At 47.4% G+C, this 15,800-nt stretch overlaps 2 protein-coding genes across 2 annotated transcripts; both read left to right on the top strand.

The window, feature by feature from the left end:
- The first annotated feature begins 430 nt into the window (after positions 1-430).
- On the top strand, positions 431-4,589 carry LOC112269981 (atherin-like). Its single transcript, XM_024457570.1, has 3 exons — positions 431-814; positions 3,918-3,974; positions 4,470-4,589. Exons 1-3 carry the CDS (start codon positions 431-433, stop codon positions 4,587-4,589), a joined length of 561 nt encoding a protein of 186 aa, XP_024313338.1.
- Positions 4,590-12,810: 8,221 nt separating this feature from the next.
- Positions 12,811-14,875, top strand: LOC112269980. Its single transcript, XM_024457566.1, has 2 exons — positions 12,811-14,344; positions 14,862-14,875. Exons 1-2 carry the CDS (start codon positions 12,811-12,813, stop codon positions 14,873-14,875), a joined length of 1,548 nt encoding a protein of 515 aa, XP_024313334.1.
- Positions 14,876-15,800: the final 925 nt, after the last annotated feature.

Below are 15,800 nucleotides of genomic sequence, written 5' to 3'. Positions count from 1 at the left end.
CATTTCTTTTGGGTGGGGGATTAACCGTTCGACTATATTTGGTCCTCTCGTTTCTCTAGAGTTCATAAGACTTAACACTAACCGCAACATATTAGACCTAGGTTTTTTTTAGCGAAACATATTAGACCTAGGTGAGCCTTAGACCAATTTGATTTTTAATGCTAGCCAAACCCAACAAATATATCTCGGTCCTAAATGTAGCATAATGGGACTAGGTGGGTCTGAAAACAATTTTATTTTTAGTGCTAGCCCAACAAACATATGTTGCCCGTTGTACTTTTAGCATGTAGTAATAGATATCCATGTTTTGGCTTTCTTCATTCTCCATTTTGTTGGCTAGTCCTATCTCTCCTTATTTTCACCCTAGATCTCAGAGTCTATTAGATCTCAGAGTCTCTTAGGTTCTTTGTGTCTGCTCGGCCGAGGAAGCATGTCGGCGGAAGCAACATATGGCGTTGGTTTAGGTCTAGGTCTAGACTTGAACAAGAGCCCGCCCAAGGCTGATCTGCAGTTGCAACCCACCGTCGGCGCCCCGGCCGACTGCCCCGCGCAGGCGCCGGAGCCACCGCTGCAGACCTGCTCTGCGCCGGCCAAAAGCGCGAGCGTTGATCCGCGCAAGTATAGCCTGCCACTGGCCATCTTGCCAGCACCGCAGCCAGCTGGTGCTGCCCCTGCCTTGCCCCCTGGTCTGGCGAATCCCCAGGTGCCCCCAGCCCTGTCATCCCCGCTGCAGCCTGCACGATCAGGGAATTCGAGGCAGCGGGTCAAGAAGAGGGGCCGGCCACCGAGCCCCACCGGCAGGAAGGGGCCGAAGGTGCCAGCGACAGGTAGTAGTTCTTCCTTGCTTGTTTAGGTTGTAGGGCATGGCATATTTTGGCCATGATCTCTTTATTCGAATTTTTATAAACTTTGAATATAAGTTAATCTTGGTCTGGCCAGTATGATCCTGTTGCTTTGTTGCCTGTCTCTTTGCAACAGATAATTCTTTTTTCTTTCACTTTTTCCCTTCGTAGTATCCAAGGTTAACTTCCATTTAAAACCTCTTATATTATTTGTTTTCCTTCAGTTTGATCCTCTTGTTGATTGGTTTTCTATGCTTCTCACCCTAGCTGTCTAAAATAAGTTCTATGTTCAACCAGACTTTCTGCCGATCTCAAAACGCTAACAGCTAGACACCCCTGATTTCAGGATGTAGCAGAGAAAATCATGTCCTTTTCTGGGAATGGATGGGCAGTTTGTATGTCTCAAAATGCTAACAGCTAGACACCCCTGATCTCAAAATGCTAACAGCTGGTGATTTCAGGCCCATGTACAGTTGGTGATGTTGAGAGAGACATGAGTGAACCTATGAACCTAGGTCCATTATTTCCATAAGAGTAAATGTCCAGATTGTCCTCTTTCATTTTAGAATATTGGGCCATCTGTTACTTTACATTTACTACTTTGCAATTTACTCCGAAGCATTTAATACATTATGTTATGTTTTTCAAGTTGTTTAGTGGAATTAGTGCATAGATAACTAGAATTGTGACACTCAAGTTTGAGAGAATATATAGCTTTACCTTCTTGCTCCTGCGGTTCGATGCCCATTATTTCCACATCGAGAGGTGCACATTTATTGGTAGAAAAAAAATGGCACTCTTACGCGCCCCTATCAAAAAATTGCCAAAAATCGTTTTAAGGTATCCAAGTAGCAATGTTATTATTGGTATACATATTAGATTTGGATAAATAAGACAAATCAATATAATTATTTTCAAGGTAAACTTTCAAGAAAGAAAGAAACAAGTAAAAACATTGCGAAGCGTTTTTAGAGAGGACACGGTTTGCCAAGAGTTATTTCTAGGCCTACTTGGAAAGGAAATTTTGGGCCCAATGGGCTTTAGGTTTTCGGGATGCGGTATAAAAACCTTCTTCTCCCCTTTGCTGCCCCATCTCCCTTCCCCCATCCACTCTTCTTCCCGGATCAGCCGCTGCCTCTCCTCTGCTCCCCCTGTCCTCCGTCGCCTCGCGCCGCCGTCCTCCTCCCAGCCTCGCTCCACCCCACATCCTTCCGCTATCCATTCTTCGTCATGTCGGTGTTGCGTCGGTCCGCTCGTCTCCGTTGCGGCAAGCAAAAGGTGGACAACCATGTGGTAGATCAACTGGATGGCGACCAGATCTTGGAGTCTAAGTTGGCTAAGCGCATGGTGGATCACCTTGACAGTGACAAGATAGATGAGTTAAAGGAAGGCATTTCATTCAACCATGGTATATTCTCTTTTGCTTGTCTTGTTCATCGTCAGTTTGCCAATGTTACGCCACATTTTCAAATATGCTTAATTTGAAATGGATTTCTTTTTCTTTTTTGGCAAGATCAGGATCTGGTATGACTGGGTTATATCCTTAGATTATCGTAGTCCAAGTTGGAGAGGTAAGCTAGCTGTCCCACTCTTATGATGATCTCTGGATTATCAAGATTTAATCATAGTATTCCGATATGAAACATGATTGAGAATCTTCTATATCTAAATAGGAGCACTAGATCCACTACATGATTTCTCTCAACATACAATTGCCATGTAAACCATGCATGCCACATATCATTAAGTCATTCATGCTTTTTTTTATGTATTCATTTACATTTTTCATTAATCTATCAATTCAGGCATTCTCACCTCATAGCTCGTTGGTCTATTAGTGTGTCGATTGGTGGTGTTTTGCATGATTCTGTGCCATCCTGTGTGACGCACCAAGTTATGCTTGATTGTAACCCAAACATTATTGTTTAGGTAACACATAACCACTTTCAAAAACCATCTCACCTCATCAACTCAATCATGTTTCATTTTTTTGGTAAAGTTTTTCTCTTTTTATACATAATTTTGTCACATAGTTCTTAGGTCTTATTGTTTTAATGTAAAACAAGAACACTTAGATATGTTTCCCATTAGTTTTAGTTAATGTTAAGCATCTATTTATGCATTTGATAACACGTACGGTTCTGCATCACTTAGTAAACGTTCACTTTCAGGTGACACCTTTGATTTGTACATGACAAGCGTTCCTGAATTATTTAATTAGTAAATATGTCCATAAGTACCACATGTGAGCAGGTATTTACTTATATGGGAACGTATCACGTGAAAACCTCTATTCAATGAAAACTTGCGACTTTTGATCCTACCTGTTAGATCCTAATGGATCAGACTTTTAAGCGCATTTTGTAAAAAAAAAACTTACCTCTAATCAAGTGGGAAAATATGTTACTTTTGGGCTGGCCACATTTATGTTTTTATCCTAGCATGATTCTGTAACTGTGTTGCTTGCCTCTCTGCAACAAAAAAGTCTTTTTTCTTTCAATTTTTTTCCTTCGTAGTATGACTAGTTAACTTCTATTTAAAACCTCTTATACTATTTGATCTCCTTCAGTTTGATCTCTTGCTGATTGGCTTTCTGTGCTTCTCACCCTAGTTAACTATCTAAAATAAGTTCTATGTTCAACCATACTTTGTGTCTCAAAATGCTAACAAGCCTCTATGATTTCAGGATGTAGCAAATAAAATCATGTCCTTTTCTGGGAATGGATGGGCAGTTTGTATCCTGTCTGCCATCGGTGCCGTATCCAATGTGACAGTTCGGGCATCAGCTTCTTTTTCTCCTCAAACAATTACATATGAGGTTCGCTCGATTGTTTAAGCTTGAAATATATACACCTGAAATACCTATTTTTGTGGTATGCTTTTCAAATTTCACCTCAGCTCCAATTAATCGAACATACATAATTGGCAAGAAAGATGGATTGGTAATTAGAACATGAAGTTACAAGCAAGCATGTACCTTTTGTAGTTCTTCAAATGAATTGCTGCAATTTAGCCTCAGGATTTGCTTCCTATATATTCTGAATAATGTCATAATTCTTTCCATTCGATGTACAGGGTCGTTTTGAGATTCTCTCTTTATCTGGCTCATATGTGCCGATAGAATTAGATGGAGTGAGCACTGGTACAGGAGGACTCAATATTATACTTTCTTGCACCGATGGCCGTCTTTTAAGCGGTGGAGTCGCAGGACCTCTGATTGCAGCTTCACCTGTTCAGGTTAATCACCCTCTTTCACTTGATGAGCATGCTTCTAAAAGTCCAGCTAATTAAGATATTTCATTATATCAGATATCTGAGAGCTTCCATATTTCTGTATCTTGCTCTCTTTATTGGAATAATACAAGGTTCTGTGCATCCTGTGTTGAGAAAGCCATGAAAAAGAGTGTTTTACCACATGACATTACACAAACTACATGTGGATTATTGTACCGGTATAAAATTAGAGATAAGTTCGGGCACCTGTAGTTTGAGTTTTCCACGTGGACATTATTCGGTGCTTCTTTCTTATTTGGATAATTTGCATCGTTTGACGAAATATACATGTATTACTAGGGAAGACCTTGTGCTTTCTCTTAATGGATTATACTTTGTTGCACCGATGTTCAGGTGGTCATTGGAAGGTTTCAAGGTGATGATAAAAAGCAGCTTGGACAGGCTGGTACCACTGAGACTATGGGTGCTATGAATGGAGGATCACATGGCGAGCTACGAATTGTGCCAAACTAGACAGGCACTTACTTATTCAACACCCCCAACTTCATCTGATGAATATTTATATTTCGGGGGTGGATTGTTATCACCTGATTAGTTAGATCTCTTGTAATGCCAGTCCGCTACAATGCTTAGCTTTTCGGTCCTTGGCCTAGCTCTATATTGCTTCGCTTTTCGCTCCTAGCTCCAAACTAATTAAGCTGCTTAGCGTTTGGCTCCAAATTCTAAATGGTTACCTTTTCTCTCCTAGCTACAACTTAGGTACTATCAGAAAACAATATTCGCTGTGATGGACCCCTGGATGTGGTCTAGTTAAATTATGTTGTAACTGGATGGTGCTTTATAACGATTTATCTTCCATATCCATGAGTTCTGCATATGAAATTTTGCGTATTCGTATTGCACGACGTGTCGACCTTTTACTAGACGGTAAGTGGTAGTATGCTGGAGTCACTTTCGTGAGGCATTTGGCCTAGTTTTTATTTTATTTTTCTTTGTTCCTTCGTTGATCAATTTTGTTCGGCTTCGTGGGCTGGTTTCGCTAGACTTTTAATAATATATATATGGTTCTGTGCATCAATCAATGCAGCGGCCAGGGGTTATCCTTCTTTTCAGAAAAAACAAACAAACATCTTAACCAAACCACCCCTTGCCGCCTCTGCTGAAGTTCTGCCGTTGTTGCCACTAGTGCTGAAGTTGTAGCCGTCACCGCCGCTGGTGCTGAAGTGTTAGCCGTTGCCGATTCTATTTTAGCATAACAGAAACTGTATAAAAACAGTACCAATTCTACTAAAATTTAACAGAACAAGTTGTTTATCAATCAAATTTAGTACCTTGCAAATTCACCAAACTAATGAAAAGGAGACCTCCATGTCAATATACTAGTAAAAGAGCATTGCTTGTGGCTGGATAATCAATTGCTCGTAGATAATTCAATCATGTGGTTCTTTTACCAAAAAGAGACCAGCACCAAAGGATTCCAGTTGTAATTAATGATAGATAATTCAATGAAGTAATCTTTCTGGTTGTCATTGATGAATGATTCATTTTGAATCTAGTTTTCCAACTAGATACTCCATCAATCCACTGTACTGGTTTAACATTCTGATTCCATGGCTATCAATCAAATTGCTATTTATTTATGCATCAGATTCCATGGATATATAATTCAATCAAGTTCATACCAGGAACAACTAAGCTAAAAGGAAGAAGTACCGCCACCCATTAATTGACCCTGTTGATCATGCTATGAACAGAGATAAATTAAAGATAGAGAAACCATCAGTTCATTCACGGATGTATGGATCCCTTCGTTGCTGAAGACGCAGGAAGATGCACACTGATCTGGCAGAGAAGATCCACTAATTTACTGAAGATCCACTTAACTGGGTCTTATATGACATGAAATTGGTATCGTAGATTCCTTATCAAAAGGTCGGGAGATAAGATAAGGTAGGCCTTCGTTGCCCCAGACATACAGGTCGTGACGCTGCATGCAGAAAAAAGATGGGAATCTCAAACAAAATAAACAAGGCAGGAAGAGGTTGGAACCCTAGCTGCCGGGAGGCCATTCCTTGCAACGGCCTCCATCTCCTTAGTAGCCACTCCACCCGATCCGGACGAGCCGCTCCCCCAGCCGCCATTGCTGCCACGTCCTGTTCCGGCCTCCTCCTAACGGCGCTCAGCTCACGAGCTCCGCCCATCCAGCAGCCAGCAGTGGTCCGGCGGCCGCATCCCAGATCTCCCGCCAGATCAATCACAGCCCCCATTGCATTTTTTTTTATTTTTTGAGAATATCGCAGCCCCGACCCGGTCTCCGCCCCAAGCGAACAGGCTCAACACAGAACTGGCTAGGCCGACTTAGGTTAATGGGCTTCCAGCCCAATAGGAAAGAAGGAGCTGTGTGGAACGTTTTTAGCTCCTAGGACGTTGGAATCGGGTTGAGAAGATGGATGGATTTTGAAAAGGTGCAGGACTTCAGAAATCAGAACACACCCTCGGTAAAGAAAATAATTTATCCTGCCTCCCGTGCCCTAGGCGCCATCGCATCTCGGTCTACGGCCGGCCGGAGGCAAGCAACACGTCCCTATCTCCTTTCTTTGCCCCTCAGGCGCTCGATGCTATAGTAGTTCTTCAAAACACTACTCCAGAAAACTCCTCCAATGGCGGTCAAAAAATGGGGTTGGTGGCGGTGATCACGCCTGCCACCAACTCTGCGTCACTGGAGGTTTTAGCACCGGTGGCGGGTAAAATACCCGCCACTGCTGCACCGAGATCACCAATGGCGGGTAAAATACCCGCCACTGAAGACCTACAAACCGCCACCGTAAATTCCTCCGGCACCACCTGCGGGAGAGCCACGGATAGAGCGGGGGCAGATCGGGGGAGCCGCTACCGAGAGATCGGGGCCGAATTTCCCGCCGATGGCTAAGGCGCCATTAATGGCCATTTTGCAAAATTGGAGAAGAATAGGAAGAGGAAGAAGGGAGAGGAAGAGGGAGGAGAAGGGGGGAGAGCTACCTTCCGGCCCGCCATCAATTTTGGCAGGGCGTCTCCACCGGTGAGGAGCAGAGCCGCAGCTGGTCCCAGACAGACGCGCGAGCTCGAACAGCTTCGGGCTCGCACAGTACTTATATATAGGAAGGTCACCAGTGGCGGGTGTACGGATAAACCGCCACTGGCGACCTCCAGCAGCGGGCGGAAAAATAAACCGCCACTGGAGGCCTCACCAGTGGCGGGTAACCTTAGACCCGCCACTGGTGCTCTCCCACCAGTTTTCCCTCTGTAGTCCCACCTCGCTAGTTTACATGAGTTCCGACCAGCATAAAGGGGATTTCGCCGGCCCAGTTACCGATGGTTACTACTCAGTGCTCAATGCGTTCCCCGTTTCGGTTGAGTTCTAAACGAGTGATCGGGCGGTGCTTAAGGGGTTCAGGGAAGGTCACTGACACTGAGTAGTACCATCATGTATCGGGTGGTCTACCAGTGGCGGTTCTTTTATTCGCCGCCACTGGTGCTCTTGCGGTATGCAATTTTGAGGTTTAATCCCACCTCGGTTCTTTACGTATGGCCTTCCCAGCATAAAAAGGCTTCAGCTGCACCTCTTATCGATCATTGATACCGAGTCGTCAGTGTCTTCCCGTTCCGTTGGAGCTGCAGCCGTTGACGGAATATACCGACGACTGGGTATTGTGATCACCTTTGGTGATCACCTATCTGTGGCGGTTCTTTTGGACGCCTACCATTGGTAGCTGTTAGGTTGACCATGGGCAGCGCTAGTGGCGGTGGTTATCACCGCCACTGATGATGGACCACTAGTGGCGGTGACTTGTTTTGGGAGAATATTCACCGCCACTGGTGGTGAGGCACGAGTGGCGGTGATAATCACCGCCACTGGTGGCCCTCGTATGTGGATGCCTCGAGAGGCCTCCAGTGGCGGTGTGTTTTTTGGTCCGTTTTAACCGCCACTGGAGGGGGATCATGGATGGTGTTTTCTGTAGTAGTGAAAGTTAGGGTCTGGTTAACCAGCAGCGGCGCTATGGTGGTGATGGCATCACTATGAGGGTCAAGAATAAGGTTTTCCCAACTCCTTGTCCACCTCGTCGACGGCGATCTCGCCGGTGGCGTTGATTAGTACGGGGCGGTTGGTCGCTATTCTTCTGGAGCGATGGATCCTGGTTTGTGTTTCTGTTTTGCAGGTAGTCTACGTGTTTCGGTTTATTGGTTCTTTTTTCAATCGGCGAGGCTCGGCCATCTTCGACCTCATCGTGGATTAAGTGAGGCCAGGTCTTCTCGGATCCGTCTGGCCGGATCTGGGATGGTCATCCAATCATTTTCATCATCTTCTTCTCCGAGACGGTGGTCTCTCTCTCTCAGATCATTGTCGCCGGCGTCTTCTGGCTCCGACAGGCGACTTCCCGGCTGCTACGTTAACAACGTTTTCCTGACTCCGACGTGGTTTGGAGGTCCAGAGGCAGCACCGAGCTTCGCTCATGACACGCCACCGACGAGTGCAGGAGAAAGACAACAATGTTTACCCACTGCGTGTAATTTTCTTTTACTTTAAAGATGGTTCCGTAAGTATTGGTTAATTTAATATATGGCCTTGGGCTTTTCGCAAAAAAAGGAACACACCCTCGGTCCGGTCTGGCAAAAAACTAGGAAATAATTATACTGATGCAAAAATAGATAGAGCAAAATTAGAATTCGAGTGAATTTTTTTAACCACTATTTTAAATTTTGTGACACAAACATGTCTCATTTAAAAAAATATATCATAAACTGACCTCATCTACAAGAAAACTTGTGAGTTGTGTGTGACACAAATTACCACATCTAATTTTTTTTCCTATTTTTTCCAAGTGATGACAGGTCGGGCCCACATGTCCGGTCTGACTCTTCCCCACGTCCTTCTCCCGGTCTAGTCTTTTCCACGTCCTTCTCCCTACGCTCGCTGCATTCTTAATTCGGTTCTGCCTGGCAAACCCTTCCTTTCGTGACCACTTACCAGCAACACTACTACATGCATGCAGTACATCTGAAGTACTGCAACAAACAATGAAACAAAGATAGAGAAGAAAGAAAACATGAAGTCAGAAAGAAGCAGAGGTGAGGAGACTGGGCATGATGCAGTCGCAAACAAAATTAAGACACAGCAGCTTCGCCAGGCGGCCGGGTGCAATCATGCAACTGATCTCCACTGTATTTATGCTCCACGAGGTCCTCCATCGGTCGTGCTCTTATTTGCCACCGATCCTTAGTCAAATTAATATTAATTGTCTCAAATTTACGCAAATATAGATGTATCTATGTCTATCGCGTTTATATACACGTGATATTTCAACAATTGGAGTACCTCATATCCATCATAGCTCGCCGGCCGTACGTCGAGTGTGGCGGCCCGCCAAAGTGTGATCGGCGTCAGTGGGGGTGTGCAGAGATCACGGGTCAGGGAGGGGGCTCAAAGAATAAGCCAGGGGGAACACATATGGCTCACGTGTTTGCCCGGCCTGTCATAATTCAGGAGAAATAAGGTTTACAAGTTTGCTTAAATGTGATAGATTATAGAAATTTTGTTAAATGGGAGAGATTGTCGCAAAAAGGAAATTAGAAGCTAAAAAATAAAATTCAACCGGTGTATTGTAGTTTGAAGGCAGCAGTAAAGTCCACGGGTCATATTTATTTATTTTTCTAGTCTAGGCCAGGGTGCTTATAATTGTCCGAACAACATGCAAATTGCGACAAGCTAGTAGCACTGCCCGGCGGAGTAGCAAGCTAGCTAGGCACTGCCACTGCTCTCCAAGCCGCAAATCGCCGGCAGCTGCGGCGCGAACTGCCGCACCCTCGCCAGCCTCTCACGGATGAACTTGTGCATGCATCTGCTTGGCGTAATCATCGGTACCCGAAATTGCACGGCCCTTCCTGACGATGCTGCTGATGGGCTGGGGGCGGCACGGCACGAACTGCTGACAGCCTGGAGCTGCTTGCAGCACAACGTCCGTGGCGCCTCTGAGATCCACTGCGTTAACGGCCGCAGGGAGAAGTCTGGCATATCGCTAAGCAGGTTGACCACGACCTCCCGGCACGCCTCGAGCGGCCTCTCTTGGAGCTCATGCTGGCACTGCGCCGTGCTCAGGCCGGCCACGTCTTCGGCGCCAGAGGCGGCCACCACTCACCAGGGCCACGATGATCGCCGCGAAGACGAGCAGCTTATTAGCCATGTCTATGGATTAATTGCTTGTAAATCTATGTAGTAATGGATGCGATCGATGCTGGAGATGATAGATCTACTAGGGTTTTATAGGACCGGGTGAAGGCTCTGGAAGATATGGTTGGGTGCACGGTGAGGTTAGTGTTGGTTTTGGAGAAAACGCAAAGGAAAACAAGATGTCAAGATTAATTGAAAAAAGTGCAGGAAAAGCAATGTTTCGAAGAATTAAAAAGGAGATAATGGAGGGGTCTAGACTCTAGAGCTTGCAAAAAACAAATTTGGACGGTTTGATGAGAGATAAAGTCATGTAATCAGTTTCGTAAGACAAAGCTTTATATTATCTCTCGGGCCGGCTCTCGCGCTCTGACATGAAAATTTATGAGATTGCTAGTGCGGCATGCATGTAGGTGTTGGAAAAGTCTGCACACTAGTATTCATCTTATTACTTTTAAGCTAGAGTACTTTTAATATTCCTGCCAAAAAGTGATTATAGGGCTTTGGGTTTTGTGGAAGGTGTGAGTTGCTCATTACGTGCTTCGGCAGAACTATGTGCACTCAAAACTTTGTGCATGCATGGGAACCGGTAATAAACAATCATACTCTGAAATCGAGTTCCTTCTCCGTAGATAGCCTTCAAACGGATCATGCTGAGTAACGGAATCGATCGAGCGTCCTGCGCATGGCACAAAAATTAAGTAAATTGCACACTTCAGAAAAATTGTTGGGAAACTGTACACATGCTAAACTTCAAAAAAAAATGAACAGATTTCAGTACAAAGTAAGGAGCACAACACTCTGGCGGCAGCCAAACAAAAAAAAAAGGGCAGCTGCCCAGGGCCTAGCACCCAAAAACTTCTCTGGCGGCATTGGAAGGCTTCGCCTAGCCTTTCCCCATAGCTGGACAGAGCCACGGAATCAAAATTCTTCTGAAGCAGGCGGGCCTGAGGGAGATCTTTGTCCTGGAAAATTCGCTTATTCCTCTTCAGCCATAGCTTCCATAGGGCATAGGGTGATCAATCCAATGGTCCTCGCTCTCTCCCGTGATGCACCATTAGTACTACTGATTATTTGACAGATTTCCAATCCAAAGACACTGGTTTGCGTGTCTGTATATATCTACATCATATCTGTGCTATGATGCATTGCATTGAACAAACTCATGATTGTCCAATTAAAAAGCCTCCTCCTTGGTTGGATTAACTGTTCTTGATTTCCAGAGAAGGGGAGAACGGGCGCTTGTACTCAGTTATAGATTTCTACCGAGATCTCTTTCTGAAATTTGTGCGTGAGGTTCCTCTCGTTTCTCTAGAGGATTACATATGTATTAGAGTTCTATGTATTAATCACTTGCTTCACGTTTTGAAATTTCGAAGAGAAGCTTCACAAGAATTGTTGAGGTGTTTCCTCGTGGTTCTTCTATTTCTCTAGGAGTGTTAATAACTTAATATGCATATGTACTAATGACTTGCTTCCTTTTGAAATTTCGATATGCTTTCATTTCTTTTGGGTGGGGGATTAACCGTTCGACTATATTTGGTCCTCTCGTTTCTCTAGAGTTCATAAGACTTAACACTAACCGCAACATATTAGACCTAGGTTTTTTTTAGCGAAACATATTAGACCTAGGCGAGCCTTAGACTAATTCTTAATGCTAGCCAAACCCAGCAAATATATGTCGGTCCTAAATGTAGCATAATGGGCCTTGGTGGGCCAAAATAAAAATTTACCAAAAAACAGGTACCATGAAAATGTCACACCCTGCACTGAAGGTTCCCGGCGGTTTCTTGATAGCTACATGTCCTCACTGCTGGTATCAACCCGTTGATGGATCCTGTTAAAGGGAAGCAAATCGCTTCTGATTTCTAAGAAGACCCCTGCAGTCATGAAGACGTGGTGTAAACCACCACCGGGCTGGGTCAAGTTGAACATTGATGGATCCTTCAAGAGCAATCCGTTTGGGGCAGGTACGGGTATGATCTTTCGGGATGACCATGGGCACATAATCTTCTCTTCCTGCCGGACGCTCCTTCATTGTTCTGAACCGGTGGAGGCCGAGCTGTGTGCTTGTCTGGAAGGCATTGCTCTGGCTGTGCAATGGAGCCAGCTCCCGGTCCTCATCGAGACGGATTGTTCCTCGGTCGTACAGGCTGGTACTAGTCGTGAGGCCGATAGATCTTGCTTTGCTACTCTTGTTCATGAGATTAGAGCCTTAGTTTCTCAAGATAGATGCTTTTCTTTTGTGAAAGGGGATAGATCACAAAACCGTGCTAGTCATATGTGTTAGAGTATTTTTCCTTCATGCGATAGCACCTGTATAGCAACCGTCTAGACCGAGTCTTCCCTCTCGTAGCTCTCCCTCTTGTACACGATCTGCCCCACAATGTGGCCCATGTTGTATTATATAAGAGATGAATACAAACGGCAGCACAATCTGAGTGCTTGCAATCCAATCTTCCTATTCTACATGGTATCAGTTACCCCCACGATCCTTCTCTGATCGATCTTCGTCTTCCGCTGCTCTCGCCCATGGGTCAACCACCAGGCGCACCTGCCGCTGATCTCCGTGGCCCGTTCGCCACTCAATCCGCGGGCGTCCTCTTCTCGTCCCCCCGCGCGGCGTCTGCCTCGGCGTTCCCAATGGATACCTCCGCTGCCCTAGCTGAGATGCTCACCGCCCACCGTCGATCCCGCGACGGCCACTCTCCCGCGGCCCCTGCTGCAGCCTCTGCCACGGCCGCTGTGGTGACTACTGCGGCAGCCCCTGCCGCGCCCCCTGCTCTGGCCTATTCGCCGGCGCTCGTCGACCTCTTCGCGGCCTTCCTCCGCGACTACGGCACTGCATCGCCAGCAGCTCTGCCGGTTGCCTTCGCTCCGCCCGTCGCGCCGGCGCCCTCTCCCGTGCCCATTCCGGCGTCCTCTCCGGCACCCTCTCCGGCTCCGCCTCAGAACCTGCAGCACGTGACCATCCGGCACCATATCTCCACCACCCTGTCCATGCAGCCCGCCAACTACACGTTGTGGAGCACCGTCTTCTGCAACATCTTCGGCAAGTTTGCTGTTGAGGACCACGTCGACGCCACGCTCGCCCCACTGCATCCCTCTATGACATGGCTTCAGAATGACTGCACCATCGTGTCCTGGCTCTACACTACAGTCAGCGAGGAGATCCTGACGATCATCTTGGCGCCGCACGACACGGCGATCGGCGTCTGGACCAAGATCAAGGAGCTCTTCCTCGACAACAAGGTGACTCATGCTGTGTGTCATGACTCCGAGTTTCACAGCATTCGGCAGGGCGCGATGTCTGTCACGGCGTACTGCTCCCGTCTGAAGACGATCGCCGACAATCTTCGTGAGCTGGGCAAGGCGGTGCCCGACAAGGACCTCGTCCACAGCACTCTCCGCGGCCTGCGCAAGGAGCTGCGCCACGTCATCCCCATCATCACGCGTGAGGTGCCACTGCCGTCTTTCCAAAGCCTCCGCTCCTTCCTTCAGCTGGAGGAGACGCGGGCAGCCAAAGACGACAATGACGCTCCGACGGACACGGCGCTGCACGTCTCCACTGCTCCCGACGCACCAGCGCCTGCTGCTCCTGTAGCCTCCACCACCTCCACCAGCACGCCGTCCAAGTTGAAGAACAAGGGGCGGCAGAGAGGCAAGACGACAAGCAGTGGCGGCGCCCCCAGCAACCCAGCTCCACCTCAGCCCGCCCACGCTTCGGCGTGGCAGGGCATGGTCCAGGCATGGCCGTTCCAGTGGCGCCCGCACTACCCAGGTGCTGGCGTGCTCGGCCCTCGACCAGCTGCTCCTCCGCCCTACGCCGGTGCTGCTTTCGTTGCTCCATCGCCGGCGGCCACCTTGCCCTACGCTCCTCCGTCGGGGCCTGCACCAGTGCCTCTCGTGTCCTACGCGTCTCCGTCGGCTCCTGCACCGCCACAAACCTGGGACCAGTCCGCTCTCATCACTGCGCTCCAGAACATGGCCGTTCAGCAGCAGCATCCGGCCGGCACAGAATGGTACTTCGACACCTGCGCGTCGTCCCATATGTCGTCTACGTCTGGTAATCTCTCAGCCCTCTCTCCGTCTCGTTCTTTCTCTCGTATTGTTGTTGGCAATGGGCTACGTTACCGATCGAACAGGTTGGGCAGACCACTTTCCCTACGACCTCCAAGCCTCTCCATGTAAACAATGTTCTTGTCTGCTCTTCTCTTGTCAAAAACCTAATTTCTGTACGTGCTCTTACCCGCGATAACCCCATTAATGTTGAATTTGACGATCTCGGTTTTTCTATCAAGGATCGCCGCACCCGCCAGGAACTCCTCCGATGTGACTCCTCCGACGATCTCTACCCGCTTACACCACCGTCACGCCTTGCCACCAGCCTTCAAGCCGGAGTTCACGTCGACGTGTGGCACCAGCGTCTTGGGCACTCCAGTCACGCAAACCTGTCACGCGTGCTTCGCTCCATACGCTCTAGTTCCAGTGTGTCTACTCATTCGTGTCATGCATGTCGTTTAGGCAAAAAGGTTCGATTACCTTTTCAGCATTCCCAAACAGTATCTTTGTTTCCTTTTCAGCTTGTACATTGTGACCTTTGGTCCTCTCCTTTACCAAGTTTATCTGGCTACAAATATTATTTAGTTATGCTCGATGATTATAGCCATTTTGTCTGGACTTTCCCACTTCGTCGCAAATCTCACACACTTGCCATGATTCAGCGTTTCCATGCCTTTGCCAGCACCCAATTTAGCCTTCCTCTCATGGCACTTCAAACGGACAACGGAAAGGAATTCGATAATCTCGCTGCCCGTGAATTTCTCTCCACTCACGGCATCTCCCTCCGTCTTTCCTGCCCCTATACTTCGCCCCAAAACGGACGTGCCGAGAGGATGATTTGAACCATCAACGAGACCATCCGTACCCTTCTTTTCCAAGCCCATATGCCTCCTCCCTACTGGGCCGAGGCCTTAGCCACAGCCACCTTCCTAATCAACAGACGCCCTGTAGACCACGTCAGCTTCTCACCCCCTTTCAGCTCTTATACGGTGCTGTGCCCGACTATTCTGGCCTTCGAGTTTTTGGCTGCCTCTGTTATCCCAATACAAGCTCCACCGCCGATCACAAACTTGCGCCCCGCTCTGTTCCCTGCATGTTCGTTGGATATTCTCCCGAGCACAAAGGCTACCGGTGTCTCAACCGTTCCACTAACCGAGTCCTCATATCACGTCATGTCTCATTCCACGAACAAACCTTCCCATTCTGCTCCACCGAGTCATCCCAACAACCAGAATCCCTTGATTTTCTCGCTGACTTGAACTACCCGATATCTACTATCCTTATAAACCCAGCTACATGTCCGGCGGGGCCCACTTCCTCGGATCACGCTCCTGCCATCTATTCCCCTGCCGATTCTATTTCCTTAGATCCCGCGCCTACCAAATCTCCTCCCGTGGCACCCCCATCTCCTGCCGCGGCACCCCCAAATCCTGCCGCGGCACCCCCATCTCCTCCCGCGG

Source organism: Brachypodium distachyon, chromosome 1 (assembly GCF_000005505.3).
Source record: "Brachypodium distachyon strain Bd21 chromosome 1, Brachypodium_distachyon_v3.0, whole genome shotgun sequence".
Lineage (NCBI taxonomy): Eukaryota > Viridiplantae > Streptophyta > Magnoliopsida > Poales > Poaceae > Brachypodium > Brachypodium distachyon.
This window is presented reverse-complemented; position numbering and strand designations above follow the sequence as displayed.